The 14882-nt window shown below is 49.5% G+C and overlaps 1 protein-coding gene across 1 annotated transcript; it reads right to left on the bottom strand.

Annotated features, from left to right (window-relative positions):
- Nucleotides 1–599: 599 nt before the first annotated feature.
- Nucleotides 600–13524, bottom strand: SCN2B (sodium voltage-gated channel beta subunit 2). The gene is made up of 4 exons (XM_019716332.3): nt 13251–13524; nt 5687–5853; nt 5210–5420; nt 600–4515 (listed from the first exon to the last, which is right to left on the bottom strand). Exons 1-4 carry the CDS (start codon nt 13318–13320, stop codon nt 4316–4318), a joined length of 648 nt encoding a protein of 215 aa, XP_019571891.1. The 5' UTR covers nt 13321–13524; the 3' UTR covers nt 600–4315.
- Between the last annotated feature and the right edge of the window lie 1358 nt (nt 13525–14882).

Here is a 14882-nt window from a genome sequence, read left to right as displayed (position 1 = left end):
ACTAAGTGTGCCTGTAATAGTGGAGCCCGTAGGCCAGGGTGTTGTTGCCTTTGGTCCTGAACTTACAGGCTGATTCAGTGGTATGTAAACAGGATGCAGCAGTTATGCAGGTGGGATATGAGCAACATGACTCTTCCCCCAGCCACTTTCCTCCGTCTGTGCACGAGGGCAGACTGACCAGCTGTCATCTATTTTTCCCGTGTCCAGAACAGGCAAAAGAGATGTCTGCCTAGTCAGACATGGCTTAGAATCAGAGGGTAGGAAGGATGGCCTGCCTATCTGAGGAAAGAATGGGCCACATCAGCATAACAGTTAGCTTCGAGGGGCTTAAAAGATTGTCATCATCCCAGCAATAACCAACAGCCCTCCAAGAAGTGGGTTTTCAGCCACCCTGTCCCCCAGGTATTTCTGGGGAGGAAAAGGGAGAAAGAGATGAAATATTTGTCAACAAGAATGGACTAGAACCTTATCCTTGGTGGGGATCTGACAATGTCAATGGTTTTACCAGGAAAGGAGCGTCAGGGGTTCCTGTCAGGACCCTAGCAAAGCCTCAACTTACTCCACTCTGCACTCCTGAAAAACGTCACACTTGAGGGATGTTTCGGGGAGACAATCTGTTTATTGTAGCAATAGATCCAAGCAAGAAGAAATTCAGTCTGCTCCAAAAAGCAGACACATCACAGCAGTCGGGTCACAGAGGACCATTTAAGTTTCTCTTCACACCGCCTCTTCCAACCACCATACAGCACATAAAACCTTGAGTGCATAAGTAGTTGGGTTTTCCCCTCCAAGCGCATAAGGAGCAATAAGAACATTCCATAATTTGCCTTTGGTGAATCAATTCAAAACACTGAGATATGATTGTTTCCCTCCCCAATGTAACTTTTGGGGTGGACATAGTGAGATGTTTTATATCTGTATATATACCTATACCTCTACATAGACTATGTACAAATGCATCAGCAAGCTTCAATAGAGGAAGACATCAGCAAGAGGCACAGCAAGAGACACAGGCTGTCTATCCTTAAGACATAAGTAGGAAGGAAGTTTTCTTGATTCATCACACGCTCCAGCTGCACCAAGCCGTTCCTACAACTTGGGACGATCATTTTGGACCTGGCCAGTATTTTCAATTGTCTATCTGCTTAACCTAACCTTGTAAATACTTATCAGCCCAACCTCCCCAAGAAGACTCACAGGGAGAAATATGGATCCAATCAGCTTTTCCTTTTTATAAATTGGGAATAACTGTGATTAGTCCATAGCTAGGGGCAGATATTTCCAAAGCCAGCTCCAAGGCACCTCAAGGCATTTCAGTCCTGAATAATTGTGCTTTGTTCTTATAAGCTAGATCCCGTGGGTTGGCCAGCCCATCTCTCTTTATAATGGCCCTTAATTAGGAGGAAGAGACAGATACTAGGAGGTTTCAAGGGAGCAGGAGAGGCAGGGACAGTTGAGAAAACCAGCAGACTGAACCCCGCAGAGCCCAGTGGTGGGAACATGCAGCCAGAAGTGGGGCTTGAACCCCGCGGTGCAGGAAAGGAGCTTGCTGGTATAAACTAGAAAGCAGGGTAGAGAGGTGGCTGCTGTGGAAACGTCTCACTGCTTTCCCACCTCTGTTCACAGAAGCACTATTTTGTTCCCCGCCTCATTGCCCTGGGAGAGGCAGCTCTATGAGGCTTCTGTAAGAGATTCTAAGAAGCTTGAGAAGAAAGTGAAATAAGGATGGGCACCTGGGGCAAAGGTGGTCCCTGGCCCATCCCCATCTGTTCTGACCCCTGAGGCCGGCGGAGAGGCCTTGCCCTCCCTAGGACCCACTGTGTCAGGGCAGAGAAGGGAAGGAACCCAGAAGACTTGGGCTTCTTTATGGAGAATTAGGATTTCTTAGAACAAACCTAGGGAATCCAACAATAATTCCCCTAAATGTTATGAGTCCTGGAAAAAAAGAAGTTCCCAGAATCAGCACAGATCCTTGCTCATCCTGGGAGAGGAGAGTACTTGAGAGGTTGCCAAAAAGTGAAATCTACAAACTGTAGAAGTGTATTACAACCACTCTTGGTTTCAGCTGGCATGAGGTATCCACCACCCACCTTCTCCTTTCAGCTGGTTGGCTTGCAAGATGGGCAATGTCTGTCTGCCTTCCCCAGGCACATGGTGGCTTAGCCTTATCCCCACAGTCAGTGTGTTGATTGGCAGATAGGTACTGAGCCCAAGAGTTAGAATTTCTATGTAGGCTGGACCCACCCCATCAAGGCTCTATGTGGCTGGTTGCCCATCCCCCACTTTGCCTGGCCTCTCACCCTCTTCCCTGTTGTATCTTCCTTCTTTCCTTCCTTCCCAGGGCTCAGATTCTGGACTCTCTTCTTTCTTCTCCAACTCCAGCCCTGGAAGCAGTGGCTGTACAAGTGGAATTAGATACACCAAAAATATTAATCTTGATCTCCACAATGCTGACCTGGCAGTTCCCAACTCTGTTATGGCTTCGTGTATGTTCCCATCACCTGACACAGTGCCTGGCACATAGGACATGCTCAATAAATGGATGTTGAATTGAAGTGAATTCAACTGACTCTCCCATATGCAATTGCTCACTCCCTAAATTGACCATCTGATGGGCAGAGGCAGAGAATGGTCCCTGAGACTGTCACAGTCCTGTCCCCACCCCCTTTCCCCAGACTCATTCCTGCCCTGAGCTCTGACTCCCTGCGCCTGGGCATGACCTGAGCTCCTAGAAAGGTTGCAAAGTGTGAAGAGGCTCAGCCTGGGGTAGGGGATGGGGCATTGCCAGCAGCAATGTCCTCACTCCCATCACTCCATCCCTGTGTCAGTCACAGCCTGGAGGGGCTGGGCTCCTGGGAGATGAATGAGTAGGGATGGATGAGTACACCTCCTTCACCTCACCTCCCTCATCTCCCACAGAGGCCCCTCCCACCAGGACAACTATGGCTCTGTTGACTCAAACTGGAGACTGAGGAGCCAAAGGAGAAGATGGCAGGACTCAGTCTCCATCAGCTTAAATCTCAGTTTCCTCATCTGTACTATGAGTGACTTGGCTGGTTGATCTCTGAGGGGCTTCCAAGGTACTGTTCTCTAGGTCAGCAGTTTCTCTCTCTGTCTCTCTCCCTCTCTTGAAATTCCCTCTTAATGTAAATAAAATGGCAGTGAAAGTTGGCTCCCCACAAGTGCTACTTTCCTTCCCACAAGAGTTGTTAGGGCAAGGGAGCATGTAACATGGCTCTAGATGTGACACAGCCACAGGATCTCCCCATGTGCTTCCCTCAGGGCATTCCCTTTTCGGGTCTCTAGCCAAAAGCCAGATGAAAACCCTGCTGAGGGGAACCAGGAAAGTCTGAATGGAAGCTCCGAATGATGCCCCAACTCCGCACATCAACATTTCTGCCCATGGCTTCCATCCCCTTCTCATCTCTGCACCTTGGCTGCTCCTGACCCAGGCCGATGGTGGTCATCCTGCTAGAGAAGGCAGCTTGCAGCAAACTCCATTTTACAATGGAGCCCCACCCTGTCAGTCCCTCAGCTGATTGAAATTTGTCTCCTGTTGGTAGGCAACTATGATGGAAAATGACCACTACCTCAAACAACACGACCCACCCATGGCCCAGCTCAGGGTCTCTTCAGTGCTATTCTCGCCAAAAATCCCAAGGGATTAGCAATCACTAGAAAACCACAAGTCTTCCGTGGTAGCCGCCATCAATGGAGAAGAGGGTGAAAGCAGAGCTCCCTGGACCAAGGCTTGTTTCCATTTGCCTCCAGTGTCAGCTTTTCATCAATGCCCAGGAAATGCAGTCGTCCCTTTGACATGCTCCACCCTCAAATTATACGAACCTATCACTAGAGCAGCTTAGGGAGCAGAGCAATGTCCACCCCAGGCCTTCTTGTGGCAGCACAGGAAAGCCCCTCCCCACCCACAGATCCCCTTTGAAGCAGCCACCGGCTCTGGGCAGGCTGGCCAGCTGACCCCCTCCTCCACCACTGCCCACCTTTCGTCTTCTCCCAGGGACCCTCACACGTGCCTCCTGCCTCTTCTCGGGGACTGGTAGTTTTGAACCTACTTCTCCCTCCCCCCCAGGGCCCACACGTCCCAGACACCATGGCAGGTTTATCAAATGAAAGAGAGGTGAGTCACTCTTGGGGCAGGGTGGGAGATACGAAGTGAGGGGTTCAGGGGACCCAGGTCAGCCCTGGGTTCCTGGTTCAAGAGAAGTACACCAAGAGGAGAGGGCAGGCAGGGGCACACTGTGCAGGGCAGAGAGGGAGGAAGACAGGACACGAGGGAGGGCTGCAGGGCCAGCCCCCGTTACTTGGCGCCATCGTCCGCATTGCCTTCTCCATCTGTCTTGCCCTCCTCCTCCGTCTTCAGGTCATCCGTGCTCAGTTTCTGCTCTTTTTTCCTTCTTACACACTTCACTACCATCAGTACCAAGATGACCACAGCCAGGAAACCCCCCACGGAGGCACCCACGATCACCGCCACTGTGGAATCCCGCTCAGGGGACTCTGGAGAAGGAAAAGAAACACAGCTGCTGAGCCCTAGAGCTGAAAAAGAGAGCTTGGTCCACTGTGCCCTGCTCTCCCAGTACGTGTGGGGTGGTCGTAATGTGTGTGGTGGTCCTAACTTTACTCCCCTCCATGGAAAGAACTTCAGTCAAAGCCAAAGTACCCCAAAGTCCCAGGGCACCTAAGAGCCCCAGGGGAGGCCAGTATCACACAGTATACACCATGGACGTTGAGATCACGTAGACCCAAATCTGGGTCCTGACTGTACTGTTTATTCATTGTGTGACCACAGAGAAGTTACTTATCCTCTCCAAGCCTCATCTGTATTATCCTCATCTGTAAAAATGGGGACAATAATAGTGCCTCCCTCCTAGGGTTTTATGACACAAGATAATGCAGTCAGCCCTATAACTGAGACATAGAAGTGCCCAATAAGTGAAAGCTGCTGTAAGACTCTTACGACCGTGATCATGATCTAGAGCATTACAAGGACTCTCTGAGACATGTTCCTAGGTCCTCAAGCACAGGAGGAAAGAAAACAGATTCCTTGCACCCAGCACTAGCTGCTGCTCCTACCCCTCACAGCCTCGCCAAAGGAGCCCTGGGATAGTGCTACTAGAGAGCAATTGGGTGGGAAGGGTCAGGGGCCCCCACAGCAGCTCAGCTCTCCCCACTCTGCTCGTCTGGCCCTCACCTTCCATGAGGACCTGCAGGTAGATCTTGCCGTGGCCTCGGTGGCGGTCGGGCGGATTCATAATGTAGCAGTTGTATAGGCCCTCGTCCTCGAGCTGCACTTTTTTTAGTGTCACTGAAACATCGTATTTGCTGGGGTTCCCCGAGAACTCCACGCGGTCTCGGAACCGCTCCAGCTTCAGGTTAATGATCTTCATGCGAAACTGGAGGAACTGGAGGTAGACAAGGGAAAAGATGGGGGACTGGACGAGCAAGGAGCTGCAAGGACAGCAGGATGCCCTTCCTCCCGTGCACCCTTTTACCTGGAAGAGAGGCAGTTACCTCCAGATCTCCGCCACCCTTCCTAGGGCCACCAAAACATGACAACACACCGTTTGCCAAAGCCCCCTGGAGCCGACAGCCCACTGCAGGGCAGGTGGTGGGAAAGGTGGGCCTCACGCTGCAGAGCTCCTGGCTGCTCCCCCACCCCAGGACTCACCATCTCCTCGGAGCAGTTACTACACTCCTGGTAAGTCCAGTTCAGGGAAAACTGTTTGTGGTTCACGGTGTAGCAGGAGTTGAAGGTGCAGGCCAAGCGGGCGTCAGAGCCGTTGAGCACGTTCAGGGTGGTAGGCACTGTGACTTCCATGGTCCGCCCTGGTGGCACTGCAGACAAAGCCACAAGCTCGGTGAGCATTCTGGCTGATAGAGCCAGGGAACGGGCAAGCCTACTGCATCTGGTGGGGAGTGGAGCAGACCTATGGCAGCGGTTGGGTCCCTAACAGCTGACATTAGTTATGGGGCAGGGTGGGATGGGCAAAACTCATAAGGGGTAACTGATGTAGCCCTGGGGGTAAAATGAGGGTCAGAGCAAGGCTGGGGTAGAGAGAGACTAAATCATCTGTCAAGCCAGGGACAGATAAATGGCCCCAAGCCTTTTCCAGGACCATTGTTGGGCAGACCCTCCACTTGGCCATCCTGCTCCAGTCCTGACATTGCCACCTACTAACTGGACACTTTGGACAAGGGACTTCACTGTGCTGGCCTCAGTTTCCCCCTCTTCCCCACCACTTCCAACCATCTCTGCTAAGCCAAAGCCCTTCCAACTGAAGCTATAGTGTCCTGTCCCCCATGGGGCAGACAAGCTTGAGGACAAATGAAGATTCAGAAGGCCTGCTACTTCACACCCCGGGGCCAGAGCAAAGCAGTGTGCCCAGCCCAGCCCCCTGTCATCCCCAGGCTTCTGGAAGGTAGGAAAGAGGGCAGTCGAGCAGTGGGAGGGAAGAGGTGCCCCAGAACAAGAGACACAATTCCAAGAGACCACGTGATGGGTCTACAAGGATAAGAGTCTCTTTTGGAGATGTCAGGCCTGAAAACACCACAGCAGGGAGCTGATACAGGCTGAAGGGGAGTAGGGTAGGAACAACAGGTTTCTGTGGAATTCTATAAGGAATGCCAGGTTTGGCTCAGGAGACCCTGGTGCTGGGGCTGGGAAAGGCCCGTCCCATTCTGACATTCTAAGCAGGGCAGAGGCAAGTAAGCCAAAATCCTTCCAGCTGAAGTCGCAGCGCCCCACATGGGACAGCAAGTCTGGGATGCAAAATTTAAGGGGGTACCCACTCTTAGGATCATGCAAATACCTCTGTAAATTTTGTACCCTAGGCACCTCACTTGCCTCACCCTAGTCTTGGCCTTAAGTCTAAGATTCTCTGCCAATATTGTCAAAAATCTCATCCCCCCAAAATTAATTTATTTATAGAGGACAAATGATAATGTTCAGAATCAATCATTCATTCACTCATTTACCAAATATTTATAAACCACCTACTATGCCCTTAGTCTAGGCCCTGGGGGTATTGTTGTGACCAAGACAGGCAGAGTCATTGCAACATGGAGCCTATATTCTAGGGAGGGAACAGACATTAACAAGGACAAAAATAATAATGCCACTTTAGGTAATGATACATGGCAAGGGTTGTAAGAAATAAAGCAAGGTAAGGGGCTGTTGTTTTATATCGGTGGCCAGTGAAAACTGCTCTGAGGGGGGACATGTAGGCAGCCCCTGACTGAAATAAGGAAGTGAGCTGTTTGAAATTTTGAAGGAATCAAGTTCCAAGACAGCAGAACATCAAGAGGAAAGTCCCAGTGGCTAGAATAAGCTTTGTGTGTCTGAGGCACAAGGAGGAGAGTGATCAAGGGGGCAAGTGATGAGACCTGAGGTCCTAGAGCCAGGCAGGGACCAAGTCACAGGGTCGGTCACAGGGTCGGTGGGGCCAGAACGCAAAGCTAGGATCTAATTCTTTGCAGTGAAACAGGAAGGCACTAGGGACTGGGGGCAGCTAGGAGGCTGTCCAGGCCAGAGCTCTGGGAATATTGTAGACATGAGATCTGATTAGAAGTGGGTTCAATCCCATCTCTGCCTTCAATCAGATGCAAGACTATGGGCAAACTCTTTCACCCTCTAAGCCTCAGCCCCTTCTCTGTAGAACACAGCTGATGACACTCACCTCCCAGAGTTGTTAAGATAATCAAATAAGATAAAATACATAAAGCACAGCATGCAGTCTGCCTGGCAGTAAGTGCACAGCAAATGGTCGTTCTCATTATCCTAAATTTTCCTCAAGTTCTGCCCCCCTAGACAGGAAGGGTTTCTGGGGCAGTCTCCTGGCAAGGGGCACCTTGGGGTGTGACCCCTGCAGGGCTCTTATTTTTCAAACTGTCTTGCTATGCAAAGCTGCTGGTGCCCACCCCAGAAACAGCTGCACTGCAGCCTGGAAGTGGGGATACAAAGTCCTTCTGCTCAGCCCATCTCTTAAGATGAGTGGCCAGGGCCAGTAGGCAGGACTTAAGAACAGAAGATGCTCTGAACTATTGGTCCCAGAGTTCATAACCGAGCCCTAGACAGAGGGCTGGGCGTGCAGACCCACCTGCAAGGGCCCAGGCTTCCAAGTGTGTCCTAAGTGCTCATTAGGGGGGTATGAGCCGGGGGACTGAATGGGCCCAGCAAGAACAAAGTCCAGTTCCCCTCTCTCCACATTCACAGCCATTATGAAAGCACTTAGCACAGTTCCAGTCAAGGAGGAGGTGTGCATAAAATGTCATCACCGCCCCCACTCTGCGCAGAGAAATCTGCAGGGCAGGAGCCTGGAAGGGCCTTGTCCTGAGCTTACCTCATCTCTCAGGAACTCCCTGCTTCTCTAGCACCTTCCCTTGAAAGGGTCTGCAACATAACCAGGGCCTCCTCCAAAAGGAGCCCCAAGTGACACCAGGAAGTGCTGTGAATCTGGCTAACCCATCCCTGGCCTCTGTCCCGCCCCAGCCCACAGCATCATTCCAGTTAGAACTTGAACCCCACCAGGCAGCACCCTCCATATTGAAGAAGCCAGCACTCTGCCTACCGTGTTTCCCTGAAAATAAGACCGGGTCTTATCTTAATTTTTGCTCCAAAAGATACACTAGGGCTATGTTCAGGGGATGTCATCCTGAAAAATCACGCTAGGGCTTATTTTCTGGTTAGGTCTTATTTGGGGGGAAACACGGTAGTAGGAGGCCAGCGCCATGGGGAGCGAGGGGCCTTTTGTGGCTGGCAGGAGGGTGGCAGACGGAGAGGTGCAATGCAGTTTCCCTCCCCCTCGTCCTGACAGCGGGGTCCTGCCAGAAGCACCAGGTGGAACACGCGTGCCCTCTACTGGTCACAGATGTCACCCAGCAAGTCCCAACGGCACAGTGAAGGAACAGGGAGTCACCAAGTCAGAGAAAGCCAGAGGGGGACCCTCAGGAATTAATAGGTCTAGCCCCATTGTCTTCCCAATGTGGAAAGTGAGACCCTGAGGGAGACACACAAGAGGATGGGGCAAGCTGGGACCAGAACCGTGGTTCCTAACTCCTACTCCAGGATGCAGACTTCAGCCTGAGTTCTCACCAGGATCCCAGGCTCAAGGCAAGAGCCTTATTCCTTTCACAAATCCAGGCCCTCATTAAAGACAAGGAAACCATCACAATGAGGTCAGAGCTGTGAGCAAAATCCTGGTTTCTTGATGAACTCTGCTGCTTCAGGAAAGTGGCCGAATCCACAGCTAGAGCCACAAAAGGACGTCATAATCAGAACAAAGTGCTTACGGTGTGCTAGGCACTGTTTAAGCACTCGGTACATATTACCTCATTTAATACTCACAACAACACTATTACACCTCCACTTTCCAGATGAGGAAATTGAGCACAAATCTCAATTTCCCAAGTAGCCCAAGTTCATAGCTAGTAAGTGACAAAGTTAGATTTGATCCCAGGCTGACAGGCGCCAGACAGAGGATTGAGGGGTTGAGGCTAGGTGGGGATGTGACTGTTTCTCCAAGGCCTCCTGCTGTCTACACAGCAGATCTAGCCCCCAGCTCTAGGCAGGCTGGCCAGAGGGTAATGGTTCTATTTAAAGGAACCTTCATATAAGAAGAGCCCAATGTTCCTGGTTGTCCGTTTGGGACAAGATCTGAGTCCTGGGTCCCCTGAATTCCAACTCACAGAAAGGAAATGATGATCAACAGGGGTACAGTAAGAATGCAGATTTGATCTTAGTTTGAAAACATCACCAGTTTGAAAACACTCCCCATTTTCTCCAAGGCACATCTGGCCCCTCGGGCTCCATGTCATCCACTATTCTAACTGGCCCATCTTGCAGAGATCACAAAAATTTGCTCATCTCCTGCCAAACACTATTTCCCGCAGAGACTGGAAATTAGCTTTCTTCATTCCGCTTTCTAACCCTACAGCAACCTATGAAATAGGTTTATTTTCTTCTTGGTTAAAAAAGAGAGGGGGGAGAGAGAGACAGAGAGAGAGAGAGAGAGAGAGAGAGAGAGAGAGAGAGAGAGAGAGAGAGAGACTAAGCAGAGAAATTGTCTTCCCAACCTTCTGGACCACAATGTCTCCTGGGGCAGCGCCTGCCTCTCAGGTGAGTATGACACCTAGCCCCTGTCTCCTACACTGCCTTATCATTCAAACATGCCTCCGCCCTAGGGTCTCCCTCCCAGCCCAGTCCACCCCTCTGTAGCCATGAGAATAACTCATCCCCAAGTCTCCACTGGCTCCTTCCTGCTTTCAGTATCAAGTCCAGGCTCCTGGGCACAGCTTCCAAGCCCTTTGCCATCTGGGACCAACCTACATGCTGTCCTCATGTCCTACCAACTCCCTACCCTCCAGCTTCCTCCATTCTAGCAACCCCTGAGTTCTTACATTTCCTGAAAACACCACCTTCTTTCACATCTTTGCACATGCTTTTGCTTGAGGTTGGGAAGCTAGCTCACCCTTCTGCAGCTGGGGCTCTCCCACTTATCCTACAGATTCCAGCTAATAAGGCAGCCTCCCCAGTGCCTGTGACCTCTCCCCAGCCCTGTGCTCTCACTTCCACATGACAGGAAGGCAGAATGGCATAGTGGCCAAGACCAGGGTTCTAGCATCTTCATCCAATCTTAGGCAAGATATTTAACCTCCCAGCACCTTAGTTTCTTCATCTGTAAAATGGAGGATGATAATAGAACCGACTTCCTAGTGCTATTGTGAGGTTAAATATTATAACTCACTATTGTGTCAAGCTCACAGCAGTGCCTAGCACATAGTCAGCCCTCGACAAAGGTTAGCTGTTATTATTATTATTATCATGGTTATCACAGCACATACGATACTGTATTATTATTTGTTTATGTGTCTGTGTCCCTCCAAAGGCTCTGGGGTACTGATTCTTATTCCTACTGGTGTCCCTGGACCCAGAACCGTATGTGACACACAGTGGGCGCTCAATAAAAGGGAAGGCATTGTCTCCTCCACGTCTGGGTCCCTGCCCCCAGTAACAGATATGTGCAGTGGGCTTGAATAAGGACCAACTCCTCTTCTCGGCCTCCCCTATCACAACCCAGACTTTGGTAACCAGGCTGGTGACCACTGAGCCAACGGTCTTGTGAAAAACTCCAGGAAAGTCCAATCATTTGGATTGTTTCTAGCTAAAAAACTAGTCTATATGCTCTTGACACAGCAGCTTGCCCAGCTTGTCATCCTCACAAACTCAGCCCCTGACACCTCCCTTGTCACTTGTAGCATCCCTCCATCTTGAGGACTGATGCTACCATAACCTCCAAAGGTCCATTGTCCACCTCAGCCCTCAGTTTGGGGGTGCCAGGGCATGTTTCATCACAGCACCAATCAAGTTCAAGGTCTCCCTTCCTGCATCCTCTTCCCCCCCAGGTGTGCAGAGGCTTTAGCTTCCTCCCATCACCACCTCACAGCCCCCACGCTGACCTCTTCGCCCCAGACCTTCCCCTAAGCCACATCCTGGTCTCAGTCACGGAGCCCCTTTCATGGGTTAGATAAGGCTCTCCCAGAGCTGCCTCCCTCCCGTAGGAAGCTCTTCCTACCTCCCAAAGGAGGTCATCTGTCCTCCATTCCCAGCTTCTTACACACAGGTCATTCATTCAGGTTTTTGCTTGCACTTGAGATTCTTTGCTCAATTAGATTAATAGAGCAGTAAGATTTCTTGAACATTGGGGGCAGTAGAGTTCAATAGTTAAGAACATGCAGAAGTCAGACATGTGGGTTCAAATCTCAGCTCGTTATGTGACCTTAATGGGCAAGTTACTTAAACTTTCTATACCTGTTTCCTCATCTGTAACATGAGGGTAATAACAATATCTACCTCATACGATTACTGACTACTGTGAGGACGAAACAAGATATACAGCACAGGGGCACATGAAATGCTTTCATAAAGGCTAGAGCTATTATTGAGTGTCTGCTACTATGTGCCAGACTTACACACACACACAAAAGCCCAGGCAGTAGGTATTCTCCAGTTTACTCATGAAAGAACTGAAGCTCAGCAGAGTTGAGTTACTTGCCTATGGATATGAAGTAAATGACAAAAGTGGCTTTGAACCCAGGTCAAATTCCAAGGCTCATGCATGCTCTTTGTATTGCCAGACATTTGTCCTCTGTTGTTAATAAGTCCAGAAACTCAACAAAACTAATAGGCCTTATCATGCAGGTTTCCAGGGGTTCTGTGCTGCCCATTTAGCAGGACTGCCAAGTAATCCAGCACAATGAGAGAGAGAGAGAGAGAGAGAGAGAGAGAGAGAGAGAGAGAGAGAGAGAGAGAGAGAGAGAGACTCTGTGATGGGGAATATTCCCACTGACAATCCTTGGACTTGACCCTCAGTTGCTCTACCAACAATGAAGAAGTTTAGGAGCAAGAGTGACGCTACCTATAAAGCAATTTTGCAAATAACTCTCCAGCACTCCCACACACCAGAAAATCCATGAATGGTCAAATTTGAAATCAACATTTGGATCACTTGATGGGGCAGTCTGCAAGGCTGGGTTGGACAGTCCCAAGGCATGGTCTTAAAGGGCCACAACTTCACTCGGCCCATGATTCCTTCTTTTTTTCTTTTTTTTTCCCCCTGATCCCGTCACCTGACCCCTCCCCCACTCCCTCTGGCCCAAGCCAGAGGTAACCTTCGTTATCAGTCAGTGCCTGCTGCAGCAGGTCTCGCAATCCTCAAGCCTGCTTCCCACCCACTAACCCATACATTTCAAAAATCAATAGTGCAGGTTTCCAGGAAGCCAGACCCAGACTCAACTTTTTGCCCCCAACTCCCCTGCACACTCTCTCCTAATATCCTAAATCCACCAGATTCCAACGACCAAGGTTCACAAAAGAAGGCCCCTTAAGGGAACATTAAATCTCAGGACCCCACATTTCCAGCAGCTTTAAAAAAAAAAAATCCATGAAGACACTGCAGATGGACCTACACTCCCCGGGCCACACACATGCACATAGGTCCACTTCAAGGAAATCCAAACAAAAATCACCTCCCTTGACAATTGTCAGCAACACTCAGCATTTCTGTGACCAAGAAGTCCCAGCATTATGCATTCCCCAAGTTCCGGCACCTCCCTTCCCAAGGACACCGAAGAGAACCTCCAGCATCGTCTTCTTTCCTGCCCCTGCCGCCATCCTCTTCGAGTTGCAGCTGCACTTCTGGACCCTCAGGAGCATGCAGATGTGCGGTCTAACTTACCCAAAGAGAAAAAAAGACTGAGCCCCGTGAGACTGAAGGCAGGGCGAGGTAGCCAGGCATCTTTGTGCATTTTCGGAAACTGAGATGTTACTCGGAATATGGGAGAGAGTGATTTGAGAGGCCAAGGGCTACAAGGGAGGAATGGTTAAATGATAAAAAATAATAAAAAAATGCACGGATGTACTTCAAAGACACATAGAACGTTAAGAAAGCTTTATTTCCATCTCTCTAATATGGCCGGCCTGTATGTTCCTGCTAAAAAGAGAGAGGGAGTGTGTAAGGAAGAGAGAAAAGGGGGGATGGAGTAAATTTTGTGGTTGTTGGATTTCGAAAGGTAGGTGGGAGGGCATAAAAAAAGTATTTCTGAAAAGAACACAGTTCCCTGGGAATTTTTAACTCTCCAAAATGAGAACTAAAGCAAATCCTGCCTTTCTTATTAACTTGGATGATTGTTGGGTTTTGAAAGCTAATTTATTAACCTCATGCATTTCAAAGCTGCCTGAGGAACCCATTTATTTCAAAGCTGCGGTAAAGGGGTGGGGGGTGGGGCTGGGGGGAGCCTCCTTTTGTCACTTAAAAACACCCAAAAAAGGAGATACTCGTTTTTTGTCATTTGGAAAGAGTTCAGGGAAGTGAACTGGGAGACTTTCAGGAAGTAAGGACTTCCTCATTTTTCTAGCGTTTCCACTGAAAACAGAACATGCCAAACTGGTGTAAAAACACCTAAGAGATCTTACAATCGAATGTAATATTAATAAAATCAACAGAAAAACACATTTTTGCCCCCAAACCCCCTGCACACTCTCTCCTAATATCCTAAACCCATCAGATTCTAACGAATTGGGAAAAAATAACTATGGATTGGATATTAAATTAATGAAAAAATTTTAATTTTGTTGGGTGTGATGAAAATATTGTGGCTATGTTCTTTGACGTCTTTATCTGTTATACACACTGGAGTGTTCATAGGTGTGAGTGAGACAGGTGAGTTAGTACGTTGCTAGGTAGACAGGGGGGTCCCTGGTGGAATAAACAAAAAGCGGCCATATCCTGAAACTCCAGGTTCTGGAATGTCTCCTTCACTCCAGGACAAAGATATGAGAACGCGCCTTGAGGTTAATAAATTATCTCAAATCCCTTTTGGCCGACAAAGGAGCAGATCTGATAGATAGGAATGGGTTCTTTCGTTAATCCCTTCAGGATGAGCAAACAGGACAAACCTGATGGATGAATTCCATTAGAAGGCTCCAGCCCCCTTCCCCAAGCAGGCAAGGGAAGGTATAAAAGTAAGAGCTTTTGCCTCAGTCACTGGGCACCCCCATTCGGGACCCCCTCCTGCTCGGGAGCTCTGACCCTTTGTTTTCAATAAACTATCCTCTTTTAAAAACTCTTTGCCTCTCCTGGGTCCGTGTTTCCATTTTTCGGTCTCACGAGACACGATCCCGGCCCTCATTCCAAAGTCCCCTACATCATTTGGGCACAGAGACATAGTCCTACATCATGAGGAAGGAAAGGGGGCCACCGATTAAACCTGACAAGCTCAGGAGAACTGAAAATAACCACATAGGATGGTGTGAACAGAAAAATTCCTAACCAAGGTGGGCCATGGCAGGAAGTCACATCCTTGGCCTG

Source organism: Rhinolophus sinicus, chromosome 14, assembly GCF_057876585.1.
Source record: "Rhinolophus sinicus isolate RSI-liver-muscle chromosome 14, RSI-T2T, whole genome shotgun sequence".
Taxonomy (NCBI): domain Eukaryota; kingdom Metazoa; phylum Chordata; class Mammalia; order Chiroptera; family Rhinolophidae; genus Rhinolophus; species Rhinolophus sinicus.
The sequence above is the reverse complement of the archived record's forward strand: the minus strand, read 5'-3'. Positions and strand labels throughout refer to the sequence as shown.

Bases quoted from the DNA above. Each gene is read 5' to 3' on its own strand.
- SCN2B (XM_019716332.3), bottom strand. From the start codon at position 13,320: ATGCACAAAGATGCCTGGCTACCTCGCCCTGCCTTCAGTCTCACGGGG. The intron at 5,854-13,250 runs GTAAGTTAGACC...CTTTGTCTGCAG, and splicing joins CAGTCTTTTTTTCTCTTTGG to TGCCACCAGGGCGGACCATG. The intron at 5,421-5,686 runs GTGAGTCCTGGG...GTCTACCTCCAG, and splicing joins GTAACTGCTCCGAGGAGATG to TTCCTCCAGTTTCGCATGAA.